Here is an 18,438-nt window from a genome sequence, read left to right as displayed (position 1 = left end):
CCTTTTTGAACCTGAGAGCTACTTCTTGGGTACCAATTAATGCGAAGGGCTACCAGTTTGATACACACTCATGAAATTACAACTTTTCTCAATTTACCTTTAATTATATGTTATTATTAATAATTAATGACATTCATCTATGTGAAGACACAGATATCAATATGCAACACTATTTTTATAAATCTCTGCAATTGTTTACATTTTATATTATATTATATTTTAATATAATATTACATATTATATTACATTATATTGTATAATAATATATAAACTATAGGCTATCTCTAAGCTAATATTAATCTAATATAATCTAAAATTACACCAATGCAACTGTGATTTAAAAAAAAAAAAGAATAGCAACAAAAATGCTATTTTTAGACCAGGTCTGCGGGCTACTCATAAGGTCCTTGCGGGCTACCTGGTGCCCGCGGGCACCATGTTGGTGACCCCTGACGTAGAGCATTACGTCACAGTATACAGAATCTACCTTTTCACAACACAACTGATTCTCTCAAACACATTAAGAGGGAGGGAATTCAAGTAATCAACTCTTGACAAGTTTAGCACACCTTTTTACTAAAAGCCATTTCAAGTGATTCTACCTCATAAAGCTGACTGAGAAAATCGGGCCAATATGTGCAAAACTGCCATCTAATCAAGAGGTGCTATTTTAAGGAAGCTAAAAACATATTGTGTTTTTTAATAAATGGATGACTTTGGTAAAAAAAAAAAAGGTGTCAAAACTTTACACATTATACACATTAATATATCTCCTTTTTCACTTATAAAAACAATTATTTGTTTGTTCAATGACCTTCGAGTAAGTTTCTCTGACCTGTGAATGACCTGAAATTGATACTTGAGTTTAACCCAGTTACATAATCTACCAACTCATCCAAACACTGCAAATGCAAAACAACGAAAACTATGAACTGTTCTGACACAGAGCTATTTAAAAAAAAAAAGTTTAAAAACAGTGCCCTAGTCATGCCTGCTGCTACAAAACACTTGACATCAGCACTTTGGCGACACATAACACATCTAAATGTAAATCGCTCTGCATGGAGCCGAGGCACTTTACCTGCCTGGGTACTGTGTTATTCATCAATGTCGCCCAACTATCTGCTTTCCAGCCAATTTAGAAACTGAATCAGATACACGACTCTGGAGACGAGACAATGTATATTGAACGCATATGGTTTATGATTTTATTTCCATCCAGCGAGTACTGTCTAAAACCTACATGAGCTTTAAATGGGCTATTTTATGGGGCGTATTCTCCTGAGCTCAGAACGCTCAGAAGTGTGATATTCTGGACAGACAGCTAAGTCTGATTAAAAAGAGAACACTGGAGCTTAAATTGGAGTTCACACAAAGGTGAAGGAAGAGTTTTTGGAAGCAATATTTGACTTTTTTAATACTTTTTTTTAGCACTTTTAATGATGTTCTTCATGCCATATATAATACATATATAATTAATAGCATGTATACATATGTACAGTCCATAGATGGATCAAGCATAAAACATCTTGATCACCTTGGTGTTTCTTCAACTGCTGCTATATATGTTTCGGTTCTGCTGACCAAATAGGAGCACTCTATAAGTATTTCTATAATTACAGGCTTTAGTCTTGTACCGTTCATACTTTATTATTATTATTATTATTATTATTATTATTATTATTATTATTATTATTATTATTATTATTATTATTATTATCATCTTTTCACCCTGTTCTTTAATAGTCACAGGACCACCACAGAGCAGCTATTATCGTTTTGGTTGTGAATCATTTTCAGCAGTGGCACTGAGACTGGTACTGGTAGGAGTGTCTGATAGAGTGAACATTACTGCTTAATATGCATATCCACCTATTATTCAGGTAACATAGCAATTACCTGCAATACCTTAGCCACTGCCGAGCAATCACTGGCAACAAAATAGCTACAAAATAGCAACCACCTAAAATACCAGAGCAGCCACCTGGAACACCACCTGAAAGAAGCCATTGTAAACAGATAATCTATGATATCCTGTTTAACTGTCAGTGATTTTAATGTTAAGGCCAATTGGTGTATTTAATTCCACTTTTGGAATTTTTATGACCGTGAAAAGGAATTTTCTGAAGTGCCTAAAACTTGTATACATACTATGGTGCATTGGAGTTAGAGTTTAAAATGTAGACTTCACTCATTGATGACAATTTACTTTCTAACCACCTCCACACAGCATGCACATGTTTGTAAGTTAAGCTATGATTTATTTTATTATGATTTATTTTTATAAGTTGTAATTTACTTTACTTTTTTTTAAACTGTTTTCTAGTTTACAGTTTACAGTTATGCATCATTTTCATTATAACATTTGTGGTCTTGTTGTAATGCCCCTGCAATTCTTTTGAATATTAAATGTTTACTTACTATTATAAATCCCTGGGTACATTGTAAATAAGGGGTTACCCTCAATGTATTCCTTCTGTGAATTCAGATTGATTGACTGATTGTTTGATAGATTTTTAGTTGAATGTCACATAAAACGAAAAAAAAAAGAAATACATCAGCAGTGGACCTTTAAAGCAAAGTGTTTCCATAGTAACAGTCACAGTTGTGGGCGATTCTTTCCACTTAACCTGGTCTCTTTCAGTTCACACTGTTTCTTTAAAGACAGTTGCTTAAGCATAACTATATAAAGTAAGACTTGGGGAGAGAGTATATTAAAACTTCATGTGCTTCAGTATTTCTCTCTGGGGCTTTCAATTTAGCAATGTCTCCTCATTCTCCACCTCAGACCAAATTCCTGCCTCGTTCAGAAAAAAAAATACAGCCTTCCGTGTGGGCTCTGAGAGAGCTGTGAATGCTCCAGGGTCTGAGTTAATTTACAGCTCCAAAGAGACGTCGTCCTTGCCTGTCACATCGGCTGCTACACACTACGACAGGGCTGGAAATATGCTCGAGTTGTCTTTCCTTCTGCAAGGTCACTTTCCTGCTCGCTAAGGGCTCAGAAACAGGGGTTTCAAAATCCATGCATCTGCAAATGCAAAACTTTGCTAGGGTTGAAACACCTGAGGGCAAGATGCTTAAAAAGTAACACACCTGCTAGTTCTAGTCGCTCTTTTATAGGAACAGAATGCCTAGGGTGCTGTGGGTTCGCTTTCCCAGCGGAGGTGTATTGCTGATGTATGTGACTGTTCATATCATACAGTGCATCCATGCACGTTATAGAGTGTGTGTGCTGTGATTGCTGATGTAACTCTTGCCATTTGTTGATGCTTGGTTTGGCATGAAGAAGGAAAAGGACAGAATTGCACTTAAACATTTACCTAGACAGAATTCAGATGTCAGTATGGTTGTACTGTTTTATAGACTTTACAACTTTTGTCACGACCTCTTCATTTCTACACTCTCTGTTCATCTTCTCAGAGCCACTGACCATATAGGAGCATGTTGTAGATATATAATTACAGAATGTGTGCTACCAGTGTGCTACTATGTGGGAGACTAGGGTTAAATTTCGGGTCTGGGTATCTATGCTGCGTTACACCAATAAGAATCCTTGGGCAAGTCTCCTAACACTACATCGGTCCACCTCTGTAATAGGAAAGACCTTGTAGGTCACTCTGGATAAGAGCATCAGCTAAATGCATAAATGTAAAATGTAGTGGTGTGCTAGTGTGTGTTGCACTGGTGCGGGTGGATTAGACACAGCAGTCCTGCTGGAGTTTTTAAAATGACATATTTTACCTCTTTTTACAAGTTAGAGTAGGTCTATAGGTTATACTAAACCTGTTCATCAAGTTATTTTACCTAAAATCACTCTCAAATAAAGAGATCTCACCAGCTCTATTCTTGCCAGTTTCAGTCTCTTTTAGAATAAGCCATTTAAAGGCTCTGTCACTTTTATGCTAATTATTAGTTGCTGGCCACGGTGTGTTTATGATGAATGTTTACCATGTGTTGATGTTAGCTTGTGCTAAACGGCAAAACACGAACTAGCTAGATCATGCTTAACTGCTATAGAAGCACAAAACTCAGTATTTGAAAGTAGGTATCTCCCGCATCTGTTGTCTTAAAACAGACAGATCCTTCCATCAGATGAAGTCTGCTGGATATGACCAAAATGGCGTTTCCTCAACTAATTTAGTGGGTGGGGCTCTCGGGGGATTTGACAGGTAACAAGGGAGCGTGCAAATGGCTCATAAAAAAAACTGAGTTTTGCCTAACATGTTCCCTTTAAACACATCAGTGTCATGTGCTGGACTGAGGATTGTCCATTAACAAAGTGACAGACTTTTCCTGTAAATACTGTAAATATATCTAAAATATTGTAGCCTTATATTGGTAGGCTGCAGCTTCTAAACCTAAGAATAGACAAACATTTCTGTCACTTTATCTTTATCTGTCCGAAATTGACTGATTAAATGGAAGATCATTAGAAAAGAGCACTATTCTCAAAGCAGCTCATCACTATAAACCAAAATTAAGGAAACAAAAAAACTAAATAAAGCAAACCTTGGTTCATAAAGTCTTATGTAACCCAAATGTAGTTAATTGTCTGCATTTGATTCAAAACTATTTTTGATACATCTTTTAATCAGCATTTAATAAATAGAAATACAAATATGGTGTTTTTTTTGTCCCCGTTCCTCAACAGATCCTTTAGAGATGTTTTGCAACAGTCTTTCCTGAACAGTGCCTCAGTTATAATCTCTGTGTTATATCTTTGTCTTTTGTGTTTGTTTTGAGAAATATTCGGATCATTAATGAAGATGCAACAGAGGCCTAAACGCTGACACTTACTAAGACGCAGTGAATCTTCCATAAAGCACCTCATCAATCATGAGAATTAAGCCAATCAGATACATAAGCCAAAAATGAAGCTCCCTCCTACGCGCTCGCTTCTGCCGCATTTGCATTTTTATGAATTTGATGTCTTTTGTTGGGTGTTATTTATGTGGTCATCTTGCCGCGTATTGAGCTGACACTAGTTTAGCTAGATTTGGCATTCAATCACAGATACATGGAGATGAACCCTGCTGAAAGGTCAGATTTATCAGAGGATTCTGTGCGTGTCAACAGACTTTTCAACACCTTCAATGAATATGCAAGTGTGTGTGTGTGTGTGTGTGTGTGTGTGTGAGCATTTTGGCGCGCCTGTGTAAGACTATGTGTGTGTTTTTCCAGCGACCTGATGCAATAAAGGGGGAGTCAATGAAACTCAAATGACACTCAGGGCTCTCCCGGTGTGTGTTTGGGGAGTGGAGTGAGGGATCTGTTTGATCTAGGAAGATGAGCGTAATTGTGTGTTACAGTTTTTGAGATGTGTCTGTGTGAGTGTGTATAACATTATGAATGAGACTTTATTCATTTAGACACGTGTGTGACGTAAATGAACTAAACCCCCTTCACTGTGTCTGTGTATGTGTGAAGTGTTGGCGACCGCAGGCTCTATGTGTGTGTATGTGTGTGCGCGTTTGATTCTCACATCTGCACTGACCAAGTGATGAGAAGCTGTCACACACTGCAATAGCCTAAGCCCCCTGTTAAGCTCCAATCATCCTCAGAATGCTTTAGAGCCATGGGAATCTAAATTGGAACTCTTCTACCACACTAATGAAGGGATAAGCTGAAGGAACAATACAGTGATCTGTGTGAAAGCAGTGATCTTGTTGTCTGCCGTTACATCATCTACTTCCATAACAGTGCAGTAAGGTGGCTGCACAATGCATTTTTGATGAAGTGCTATGGGGTATGTTTAATGGTCCATAGAAATGAAACCAGAAATGTCTGCCATGTTGTAGAAAATTCCAACCAGAGAACAGTGCAAAAGAGACCAGAGGATGAGCCAGATTCCCCTACTTTTTGAACAAGATGAACCAAAGCAATTATGATACACTTTAACCCCTAAGCTTATGAGATGATCAACAGATTGATGCACATTAATACACAGTTTTAGAAAGTAAGATGTTTTACAATTTTATAAAACTCACATAAAAAAATAACTCATTTGGAACTGCTGGCAGCAACACAAAAAAGTTGGGACAGGGTCAAAAAAAGACTGGAAAAGTAAGTATACTAATAAACAAACAGCTACGACAGGAGGGACTTGCAGCAAACTTTCAAGAATGGGTATAAAAGCAGAATTTTGACGAGTAGAGTCTTCTATCTGCACAAAATTGTCAAAACTTACATCTAAAAACTGTGAAACATTTTTTTTTTTGAAAATGTTACTTAATGTAAAATTGCAAAGCCTCCCAAAAGTAGTCCAACATCTACAGTATGTAATATCACCAAAACAATCAGAGAAACTGGAGAAAAAGGACATGGTTGACGGCAAGTTTTGGATGCTGGTGATCTTCGGGCCCTCGGGTGGCACTGCATAAAAAAACAGTCATGGATCAGTATGGAAATCACTGCATAATCAGTTCACGGTGAAATCCACAAATGCTGAAGTTGAAGATGTATCATGCAAAGAAAAAGCCATATGTCAACCCAATCCAGAATTCTGCTATCTTCTCTGGGTGATTTGTCTTTACAGTTCTTTTCAGTTCATTTTTCAGATATTTTACGATATAGTTAGAGCAACTCACAATACATTTGCTGTTTATTCTTGATGACATTTAAAACAACAGCATGCAGGATTATGCAAGATTTTACATTTTAAATTTCTTCAGATTCTTTTTTTTCTTATGCCATCACACCTTTTTTTTTTTTTTTTTTTTCTGAACTGATAACACAACATCATTGGAAGGCCGAACATGCTTGGAGGAAAACCCTAATTGCCTGCTCTGTTACATCAGCTAACAGATGTCTGTGTTGGCTAGCATCATGCTGAGTGATGAGGGAGAGGGAAGGCCGAAAATGAGCTGTTTTTAAACACATGCTTTTCACTTACAATGAGTGTCTACGTTCAGACTGCCAGGCAAAATTTTTGGGATACCTAGATTTTAAATAGTCTGAACAGACAGAATTCACAGGAAGGTCTTTTGAAATGAGATTAAAATCAGACTAAACATGTTTTAAATGTTTGTTTTTTTTGCATTACAAAGGGACAAACAATGTCCTCAACAAATCCAGAGTGATGGAATTGCAGAGGTCCAAAAAGAGTGCCCAACTTGCCCAAGGGAAGTTATTGCTACTTCCTCTTGTGCAGAATGAGAGCCTGTCTGAGACACTTGTTTCTCAGTTGGAGTGCTGACCACGTTTGAACCCTCTTGTGGAGGCGTTGCCTGCGGCAGCTTGTCCCACCTGCCGTGCGGTCTTTGTGCAGACCAGTCCCCCCGTCACTAAGGACTAGTCCATGTTTGTTTGTTTGCTTGCTTGTTTGTGTTTGTCTGCATGGCAAGACTGGACAAGCGTCATCCCCAGGTCCCTGCAGACTCAGTGCAGCGCCAGCTGGTCACTCAGCCATCCATCTGCAGAGGTCTCTGAAGATGAGGCATATGTAGAATGACCGGAGGAGTGTTTTAGGGTCACTGAGGAGTCCACTCCTGCAGCCAGTGACTCTTGCTCTGCCAGCTGTTTGGCTGTCACTCAAACTCTTGGAAAGCTCAGCTGCTGGTCAGAGTGGACCGAGCTCTAGGCTGCTGGACACTGAAGCATCTGCTCCTCTCCTGCGGCTCCTGACTGCTCGCTAATCAGTTAACATGAGCTCCCTCTGACTTTTCCATTTTTACAGTTCGGGACCTTGTTTTTTCTGGGCTGCTAGAAAGTGGGACATTAACAACAGGGGAGGAGGGTCCCATTTACACTGCGTTTGCATCACCACAATGTTCATCACATATTTGGCTGTTCCTGAGACACGCACAAGTGAACACACACACACATACACACACTTGTATTTCTATCGTTATCATAGGATACCCCTTGCTTTCTTCACTTAACAAAATAAGTACATATCTACTCGAAAAAAAAGTCCCAAAGCAAGCATGCAGGAAAAAATCTATAACTTAATCTATAAGATTCAACCATTAATAATTCATGCAAGTCATCGATCAGCATTGGCACAGTCTGTGTCATCAGTATTGGTATTGTAACATATACGGACCTTCACAGATCCTGCCATGCATCTTTACGAAATTTTTTTGAATTTTTTTCCGGAGTGAAAATAAAGGTTGATTGATTGATAAGTTGAGTTCATTTAAACAGGAGGAAGTAATAACAGGTGACATAACACTGGAGCCTTCAGCTCTGCTCTATCTGCCTCTATTTAACCCAACCCCTACTTACTTAATACTCCCTCGCTTGCTCGTGGGTCCTCCTTTCTCCTTATTTGGGGATCTTTAAGGGGTTTTATATTGTTGTTGCTGTTGGTGGTGGGTAATAAATGTGTGCATATTTGGTTTAGCTGTGGCAGTTTAGCTAGTGGGGTTTTATTTGCCCTTCTGGTGTTGGGGTAAAGGGTAGATAAGAGTCTCAGCCAGTTGAGCCACCATTTCAAAAGAGAACCACTTCTCACTGGCGTCCATTTCTTCCTCTCTTCCTGTTCCAAAAAATAAATAAATAAAAAAATAAACAGGATTATGGCCTGGCCTCATTACTCCTCCCCACTGGTGATGGTACAGTATTTTTAGGGAACTTTTTTTTCTCTGATTAGTTCCAGCCAAATACCTCAAATATCACATTACATTATTTTTGTTTTCCATCAAAATAAGGACATTTTATCACCACAAGTATGTACATATACACAAACAAGCACACAAACAGCATCAAATCCACTGAAACCACTATCCCTGTAAACATGGTTTAATACATTTACACTATTGTTCAGTGTCGCTGCTTTAACCGTTTTAATTGTCTGGTCTGAACAAGCCTGATGGGGATGTCTGAGTGTTACGTTTATGCTAGATGAACGCGTTCAGTCAGCTTGACTCACAATAATGCAGGAGAATCGTGTGAAAAATGGAGCATGTCATAGTCTGAGGCTGAGTGCTAATTAACATGACACCTTTTGTTTTCGGTGTGATTCTTTCGGATCGTAATTCCGACGTACTGAATGCTGGACGGAGCTTTAGTGCGTCCTCACAAATCTCTCCTCTCATCCCCCTTTATCCCACAAACATACAGTTATTTTTAACTCTCTGCTCAATTCTGCTTTCAGTGCCTCAGTCTCTGTTTCATTCATCTCTGCTCTTAATTTCCCTCTCTTTTCCCTCCCTCCCTCTACTCCTCTCTCTTTTTTCTTTCTCCCTTTTTCTCCATCTCTCCTGTAGAGGTCACTGTACACCAGTTTACACTTTCTATGTCTCTCTCCTCACTTCCTCTCTTTCCATAGTTTCCTTATGCCTCTGTCTTATTGTCTTTTCATTCTCTCTTTTATCTTATTCTTTATACTCTCCTTTTTTCTTTTCCCATTTCTTTTTCTCACGCTTACCATTCCTTATGTCTCTCTCCTTCAAATTGTCTTACTTTTTTCTCTCTTTTTCTTTCCTCCCCTTTCTTATTCTCTGCTTTTCTCTACTTTTTCCTCATACAATCACTCTCTCCATCTCTTAACTACATACACCCTCTATTCTCTCTTGTTTCTCTCTCTCTCTCTCTCTCTCTCTCTCTCTCTCTCTCTCCCTGTCTCTTTCTAAGTGCCTTCTATCCCTCGTCCCCTTCTTCTTTCTCTCCCTTCTTTCTTTTTCTCTCTGTCTTTTTTCTCCCTCTCTCTCTTATTGTTTCTTATTATGTAATCTCTCTTCCTCTTTCTCTTCTTAATCAAGTTACTAATTGTTTTCTCTTTCTCTCATCTTTTTCTGCCTCTTTTCTACTGTTTTTTTTTTCTTCTTATGGGTAGAACAAATCATTGTCAATCAAAATTTGACTAAACATAACTAAAAGACTGGGTACCTTTATCATGTGACTTGAGGTGCACTACTGATGTATATTCATGATTAGAATTTCACTGCTGAGGTAACTGTATTGTTCCTTTCTATCTGGAATAGTATATGGAATAGTAAAAAGTTTAAGTGTTCAATAAATATTTTTACATTGTAGTTTGTAGTTAAATAGCAATTGCTTAACATTTAGGCTGTTTATTGATGAAAAAAGCTGCAGAATAAATAAAAAAAAACTGTAAAATGAAAGGTATTCTGCCAAAAAGTTTCATTTCAGATGCAGTTCTAATTTTTCTAATTTCAGTCTTTTCCACCCATTTTCATTATTTTTCTTTTTTATTTCCAATTTCTCTCTTCTTTTTACACAAATTATTTATCTCATTTACTTTCTCTCGCTCTCTTTCTTTCACTTTTTTATTCTCTCATTTTCTTTCTCTCTCTTGTTCTCTCTCATTCTATCTTATTGACTTTCTCTCTCTGTCTCTGTCATTCATTCTATCTCTCTCTCTTTCTCTCTCTCTCTCAATGTCTCTCTCAATGTCTCTCTCTCATTCCATCTCAATGTCTTTCTCTCTCATTGTCTCTCATTCATTCTCTCTCATTTTATCTCATTCTCTCTCTCTTTCATTGTGTCTCTCATTGTCTCTCTCAATGTCTCTCTCTCTCATTCTCTTCTTGTCTTTCTCTCTCTCTTTCTCTCAATGTCTCTCATTTATTCTCTCTTAATGTGCCCTCGTCCATTCTCTCTCTCATTCTATCTAATTGTTTCTCTCTCTCTCTCTCTCTCTCTCTCTCTCTCTCTCTCTCTCTCTTTCTCTTTCATTGTCTCTCTTATTCTCTCACTCATTCTCTCTTTCTTTCATTCTCTCTCATGCAGGTCAGTGTTTGTCTTGTGTCTGTAGCATGTAGAGGGTTTGGTGTTAGAGGTAGAGGGGTTTGTTACCACTACCTTGATCTGCTTTGAAGAACCACATGGCCAAAAGGAACCCAGACAAGGTCTCCCTCCCTCCTCCTTCACCTCCACCACCCCCTCGTCTTCATCTTCTTCTCCTCTAATTCTCAGGAAGTACTGTAAGTCCTGGGTGTCTGCCAGGCCCGAGCCGTGTGATGCAGCTGAATTACAGCGAGGATGCTGTTACCCGGCGCCCCGCCCGCCCTTTTATTGAATTTCCAGCTTCTCTTTATGACATATCTCTGAACTGCATATAAATCAGTACATTTACCAGAACACAACTCTCCTCTGTTCAGCACAATGAGCCGCTCTGTGCCACTATTCAGAGACAAGCTCTTAAAGAGTATGTGCACGATTATCTTCCTGGGCACATAAAGCTATTTTGCTCACATATCTGTGCAGGCATCAGTGGACTACGTGACCACTCTGATGGTGGCATGCGGTAATAGCAGGAGATGAATTAGGCTATATAATGAAAATGGGTGGAAGGTAAAGAGTTTATGCACTTCATATAAGAGAGATATTACAGCCAGGTCACAGCATTAAGATTCATATCACATCACAGAGACTGCTTTTAAACACCACACTGTGACAGATACCATGAAGGCATTCTATTATTCTCTGAAGTATTAGATGTGTTACATGTGAATAGACTGGATACATGTTTTGAAAGACTCTCTGTCTCTCTGTCTCTCTTGATAGCTGTTATTAAGTTATTATATTCTCTACAGAATTGCTCATTGCTCGTGTGCAGTTACAGTGACAAAACATGACATTTTTTATTCTCTTTCTTTGTCTCACTTTGTCTTACATCTCCTTTTCTCACTCGCTCTGTCCCTCTCTGTAGGGGCTTGACTTTGCAGGATTTACAGGGTACATGTTCCTGGGGATCTGTCTGGTGCTCCTGACCTCCTTTCCGTTCCTGAGAATGCTCTACTGGAATAAGAAACTCTACAATAAAGAGTCCAGTGAGATTGTGGGTAAGTGGTGAGCTTTTAACTTTCTTTGGAGGTCAGTTAATCCTTACAATACATTTTCTAGGATCAGATCTTTTATTTTAGTCCATTTAAAATGAAATAAAATCAAAATTACAGTTTTCTTAGTAATCAAATGTATGTATGTATTTATCTAACTTTGATAATTGGTATCTGACATTTTCTTAAATCCTAACCCTTTAAAACATCTCAACTACAAACATGTTCTTAATGGAAGCAAACTCATATAAACGTGGATTTCTATAATGTTGTCACACATAATGAGGCAAGAACTTTGTTACCACCCCAATTCCAAACCAAAGTGATGCTAAAGTAGAACCTGGAACATGTCACATGTTGAAAGTTAGACATATTAAACATTAAACAGCTCTTTTGGAACTTGATTGGAGCAACAGATCTTAAAATAGTTGCAACAGCCGGCTGGAAAAGTAAGTGAAACTAATAAAACAGCTGCAATTTGTAGGAGCAATTTGCTATTAACTCACATAGTTGGATATGAAAAGAGCATTTAAGAAGAAAAGACAGGCAAAGGTTCACCAATCTGTGGAAAACTGTGTCTAAAAATTGTGGAACAATTTTAGAAAAATGTTTATCAATGTAAAATAGCAAAGACTTTGGATATTCCTCCATCTACAGAACAAAATATCATCAAATGATTTAGAGAATCTGGAAAAATCTCTGTTTGAAAGGGAAAAGGCTGACAGTCAGTACTGGATGCTGGTGACCTTTGGGCCCTCAGGTGACACTGTGATTGGTCAATCAGTAAGTCTTAAAGAGTGTGTTAAGATTAGTTGTTCAGATTTGTTTTATTCATTTTATTTAAATTAGTATCACCTAGCTTTTCTAGCCTTTTGTTGCCCCACCTCAACATTTTCGAGATAAATGTTTTCATGAAATCAATAAAATATGGGTCTATTGCAAGATTTGCAAGCCATTGCATTCTGTAGTTATCAGACATAAAAAGCTGAGCAGCAAACATATCTGATCAATCAGATGTGCAAAAATGTGCAAGTACAGACAGCTGAGGAACATCTGAGTTCAGGTTTATCCTCAGGGGCATAGATTAAGTTGTCTAATTTGAGACACGCTTTTGTGAATGCAATATAAATGAAGATGATTATTCCGCTGACCCCAATAGAGGGAGAGATAATGTATTGTTTGTTAAACAATAAGACACAAGGCACACCTGGCCCTCTCTACAGGCAGATTTGTGGCTGCAGTGACTGTAGTCTCACACTCTAGAGGATCAGGTGGTGAATGTGTCAGTGTGTCACAGACAATATGCTATTATTTATTCTTCCTATTCAAACCTCGATTTTCAGCCTCGCAGCCTGGCTGAGTTACAGTTCCCACTCTTACCAGATGTGATGCAAGATGACGGCCTCACAACGATGCCATTCATTAGGCGTTTGTCCTTCTTCTGCCAAGTGCTTTCATATTGCTTTGCCATTGTAGGGCTATGAAGGGCCCTCCACAATATGAACAAGAAAATCTGTTTTTTTTTTTTTTTTTTTTTTTTTTTTTTTTTACCTTGTTTGCCCCTTTCAGGCAATTTCAAGCAATATTCCATTATCCTTATCAGATGACCTTTTTCTCCAAAGTTCAATAGCTCTCTATTAAATCCATAAATCCTGTCATAGAGGACCTCACACAGCAACTAGGTTAATGTGCCCTTTCGGACAGAATCAGATGATCTACTGAACAACAACAATAATGATAATACTAATAACAATGTCTTCTTGTTCTTTACGTTCATGTCACAGAGAATATAAAGAGAATTGTAAAGGCAAATAACACATCAGATATTGGAGAGCTTTCATGGATGCATATCTGATGTGCAGCAGTGTGATCAGAAGTTTTATGTCAACTTTTATGTCAAGGAGAATAAAGCCTTGTAAAAAAGGGTAAATGAACGTAGAGTAGAAATGGAAAAGGACGACAGTGGTGAGTGAGGGTTTCATTGGCGGGATATCTAAATACAGTATTTAGATTGATTTATTCCAATAACCGCTCAGTTGCTAGGTCCTAATGAAATGGACGAACACAAAAACGGGATTTCGCTGCAGAGTCAAAAGAAATAAATAAAAAAAGAGCTTAACAATGAAGTTTAAAGAAATGAAAAAAGAAGAAATTGTGTACTATTGAGCTCAAGCTAATTCTAAGGGATAAACCCCTCAGCTGCCCCCTTCAAGGTTCCTTCATGGCTGCTGTAATTTTGTCAAGGATGAAACCGAAACTTCAAACAAATGCCAGATATGAGGAACATTAAAATGATGGTGTGAACAACCTAAAAATAGATTTGATGAGAATGAGATTTGTGCCACTTTCATTTGCTGTGTGAACATATTCATAGCCATAGTTTCACACCAAGTGATGCTCACATTTGCTTTTGCAAATGTTTGTCAAAGCTTGTGAGTAGACAGGAAAAAGAACAACAGTGGTGAGTGAGGGTTTTGTTGGCGGCATACTAAGGTAACAGGTCTCATAAAAAAAAAGTATTTAGACTGATAATCTGTTCCAATTACCGTTCAAGTGAAATTATTGAAAAAAGTGTTACATATTTGATGGAGGTAATTATTTCAGTAATTAGTTCAGTAATTAATTATTATTTCAGTATGTTTTATATGTATATTAACTTGATGATGTTACTAATCTCTTAAAGTCTGTGGCTTTTGGTAAATCCCAAAAATTGATTATTTTTCTGTTAGGGTTGAAATTTAAAGGACAATTCTACATTTTCTGTAGTATCTCAAAACATGGTCTAGGGATGGTCAGGATGCATCATTAAATATTAAAGGAGAACTCCAGTGTAAAATGGACTTTTGGTGTAGTAAAACATGATAAAAAAATTACTTACCTTTGATGAATAGCACACCTACATTCTCCCACAGTGTTCCGAGATCCAGACATTTTAACAGTTTGTCAAAACACCCATCAGACTGGGTGACACGGGGCATAATTTGCCCCGATAAATCTAAGCTTTTTCCACCGTTATCCAGCCTCAAAGTAGCTCCACACCTCCTTGGTAGAATTTGGAGAGCCCTGACCTTTAATATGAGGCATTAATAACTTAAAAAGTGCACAAGAAGCTTATTAAAAACCTCTGTTTACATCCTATAATGCTAGCTTCAGTTCCGAGCGCCGCCATTACTGAACTGAAAATAACAGACATTAAAAGTACCACTTTAAAATAAGGCTTCTTTATAAAGGGTTTTAAAGGACAGTTTAAAAAGGAGTTTATTAAAGCATTAATAAGCAGTTACAACACATAAATAGAAAGGGCAAATAGTGATTCCACTTTTGTTTATACTGTTAAATTTCATGGCTTGCTAGATGCTTATCTTACTTTGTCTTTTTCACTAGTCATCATTAACTTTTTTTGTTAATAACTTTATTCATTTAACTATAAAGAACCTTATATGACTAAACTGACTTTCTGTATTCTTTTATTAGATCTGTCTATTCTTGTTCTGTGTTGTAAGAGCTTATTAATGTTTTTTTTATGTAATCTTAGTATTTACAACTTAGTTCCTAACCATTAATGAACTTATAAACTACTTCTAAACCCTTTATAAAGGAGCCTTATTTTAAAGTGGTACCAGTGAGCTTTCAGTATCTTCAGAAAATACAGTATGTTTATAGTTGAAATTGATGCTGAAAAGGCTCAAGTTCAAATGGAGCCTCGTGTATGTATAATCCATAAATCTGACATATATCAAGTGTGCATGAGAGCAAGGCCAGTTCTCTGTCTAACATGTGCCCCCATTGGCTATACCCAGTAATTCTCATGACCATCTAATCTCAAAAGCACTTGCTTTTGCACATGTAAAAAGCTATTTCTATGCTAAAATGCCCTCTCGGCTCACCCACTTCAAGCGTGATCGGAGTATCAGCAGAGAGTGCACGCATTATCATATAGCTGTGCATTAGCCTGTTTGCTGAGATGGGTTTTTGACTTTTTCTTTTTCAGGTACAGGCTTAATCAGTGCGGTTACGTTGTGAACAGAGCTAACAGCTTATTCGTATGTTTGGGGACAATACCTGGACCTTGTAGTTGTCCAGTTCTGTTTATCACAGTTAGGCAGGGTATCTTGTGAAGCTAAAACCTGGCCTGTTGGCTGGAACAGTGCTTTCCAACAGGTTCTAAAGGGATTCCCAGGAATCCATATAAGCTTGTGTGGACCTCTGTGTTCTAAAGCTCTGTGTTTGTGTGTGTGTTTGTCTGTGTGTGTTATCTCGCTCAGCGCCTCCCCCATTAAAATGTGCACTACTCCTTTTTTTTTTTTTCTCACTCTTATCTGGACCCTCTGGCTAACTGAAAATAACTCAGGTGTTTGTGGATGCTATCAAGCTTTTCTACATTGCTGTTGTCAAACATGTTCAAAATATTCAGATAGCTCAGGTGAAAGGTTGGTTTGTGAGGTGGGAGTAGCATCATTTCAAGCTATTTAATGCCTAAATGTTTGCCTAAAAAGTAGAAGAACTCTCAGACTCTTTCCCCTGTTTGTGTTCCCCTTCAGTATGTTGAAATCCAATATTATAGCCAAGAAATACTCTCTAAAAGAGATACATCTGCATACCTCTGTTTACAACCTTCAATAGCTTTGTTTTATTGAATGCGTTTCTTCAGATCACTGAGTATTGATGCTTTAATCTATAGCAGTGCCATGGAGGGGGCAGTGTGCTTTCAGTTTGCTTTTTCTTTGGCTTTATGAAGCTTGAAAGCTTGTAGAGTCATCACACTGATCGTACCTTTCATTCCAGAGCATGATTGATTTTTTTATTTTTTTATGCAGAGGCAAGTCAAATAAATATGTAAAACATACAAGGGTTAGAGAAGCAGAAAGGTACTAACCTTTTACTGTATGTGTCTAACACACGGTTAACACAAGGAGTCATTTTAGATGGGGAAAAAAAAAATCACAAGCATAATGTAATACAACCCCAAGTCCAAAAAGTTGGGAGGCTGTGTAAAATGTAAATAATTACATTAAAAAATAATTGATACATTAAGAACTTGATAGAAGTAACATACAACTCTAAAAAGCTGGAATACAGCAACCAAAGACTGAAAAAGTACTTGGTATTTATAAAAAACAGATGGAATAACACTTTAGAAAAATGTTCCTGTACAATGTACAATTGCGTATACCTTGAAAACATTATTAGAGTATGATGAGCCTAGATTTATTATATATATCATGCTTTTCATGATAATTTTTTGTTAGGGTTCTAAAACATTTAATAGCTCTCATAAAATTATAAGTTTCTTTGGTTTTTGCCAAATTGAAAACATCTAGAATATAATCAAGAGAAAGATGGATGATCACAAGCCAAGCCAAACCAAGCAGAACTTAAAATGAATGCTTAAAATTTTGCACCAGAAGTGGAATAAATTTACCCAAAAGCAGTGTGTAAGACTGATTGAGGAGAATATGCCAATATGCATGAAAACTGTGAAAAAACAGGGTTATTCCACCAAATATTGATTTTTGAATTCTTAAAATTTTAAGAATATTAACTTTTTCCTTGCATGTTCTTTGCATTATCTGAGGTCTAAAAGCTCTGCATCTTTTATAATTTAGCCGATGACTATTTTTTTTATTTGGAATTTGGGAGAAATGTTGTTGGTGGTTTATAGAATGAAACAATATTCATTCAATATTCTATGTTAAAATTATACTAATCTCAACAGTCCTTTAGTTTATTTTTTTCCTCACAAGTTCTCATCAAGTTCGGCTCTATCACATGACTGTGTTATCTGTGCAGGTGATGCTAGCAACACCTCCGATGTGTTTGCTGCAGCACAAGTGCTTTTTCAAACTATTGACTACAGTGTAATGTCAAGCAGCTCGACAAGTTGTACTCTGGCTGCTGCTTCGTGACCATAACCTTGTAAAGTAGATTTGAGTTTTGAAGCAAAAAAAGTAATATAGGTCCAAATCTAACTTTTTCAGCTTGTCCAGTTTCCAATCTAAACTTAATACATTTCATATTGAGCTATAGCTGCAGGATGCTAACAGCAAATCAGCAAATAGCAGCAGGTAACTTCATTTTTTTTAGCAACTCATCCCAGTTTGCATATCTAGAAGTTTCTGTGCTGTAAAAACACTGTAGGTTACAGTTTGATAGAACAGAAACATTCAAGAGTTAGGTCAATTAGTGAAACATACCATATATAATTATTCTATAACATTTTAATCATGTACAGTAATTGCAAAGCTTTTTTCCCCCAGTACACAGCAAAATATACAGTAGTGTACTAAAAAAAAAACTTTGATCTGACTAATTTCAGAACATACTAAGAATTATCCTTTAATCCTATCATACAAAACTTCTCATTGGTGTTCTAGGTGAAGATCCCTCTGTGAGAGTTTGTGACAGCCTTTTCACACGTGCCTTTTCTTTACCAGTTATTTACACAGGTGTGAATGTCAGCTAGAGTTAAATGTTTACCTGCATAAGACCTTGTGCAATGCATGTGTAAACAGAAACTGCGGAAAACAGTAATACCCAGAAGAATACAGAAGGAGTAGTTTCGCAAGAAAACCTTCATGTGGTTGGTTTTGTACATGAATACTTGTGAGAATTAGCCTATTAGACAGTCCAGACAAAATAGAATGTGCACCTCCTTGTTTTTATACTGTATTTTTGCACTATAAGGCGCAGAGGC

The 18,438-nt window shown here is 37.3% G+C and overlaps 1 protein-coding gene across 2 annotated transcripts in view; it reads left to right on the top strand.

The window, feature by feature from the left end:
* Positions 1-18,438, top strand: part of oca2 (oculocutaneous albinism II) — a 144,341-nt gene that overhangs the window by 51,655 nt on the left and 74,248 nt on the right. For both annotated transcript variants that reach the window (XM_022675048.2, NM_001320209.1), the window contains 1 exon segment: positions 11,618-11,750. In XM_022675048.2, coding sequence (XP_022530769.2) covers positions 11,618-11,750 — 133 coding nt within the window.

This window comes from Astyanax mexicanus, chromosome 5, assembly GCF_023375975.1.
Source record: "Astyanax mexicanus isolate ESR-SI-001 chromosome 5, AstMex3_surface, whole genome shotgun sequence".
Classification (NCBI taxonomy): Eukaryota; Metazoa; Chordata; class Actinopteri; order Characiformes; family Acestrorhamphidae; genus Astyanax; species Astyanax mexicanus.
The sequence above is the reverse complement of the archived record's forward strand: the minus strand, read 5'-3'. Positions and strand labels throughout refer to the sequence as shown.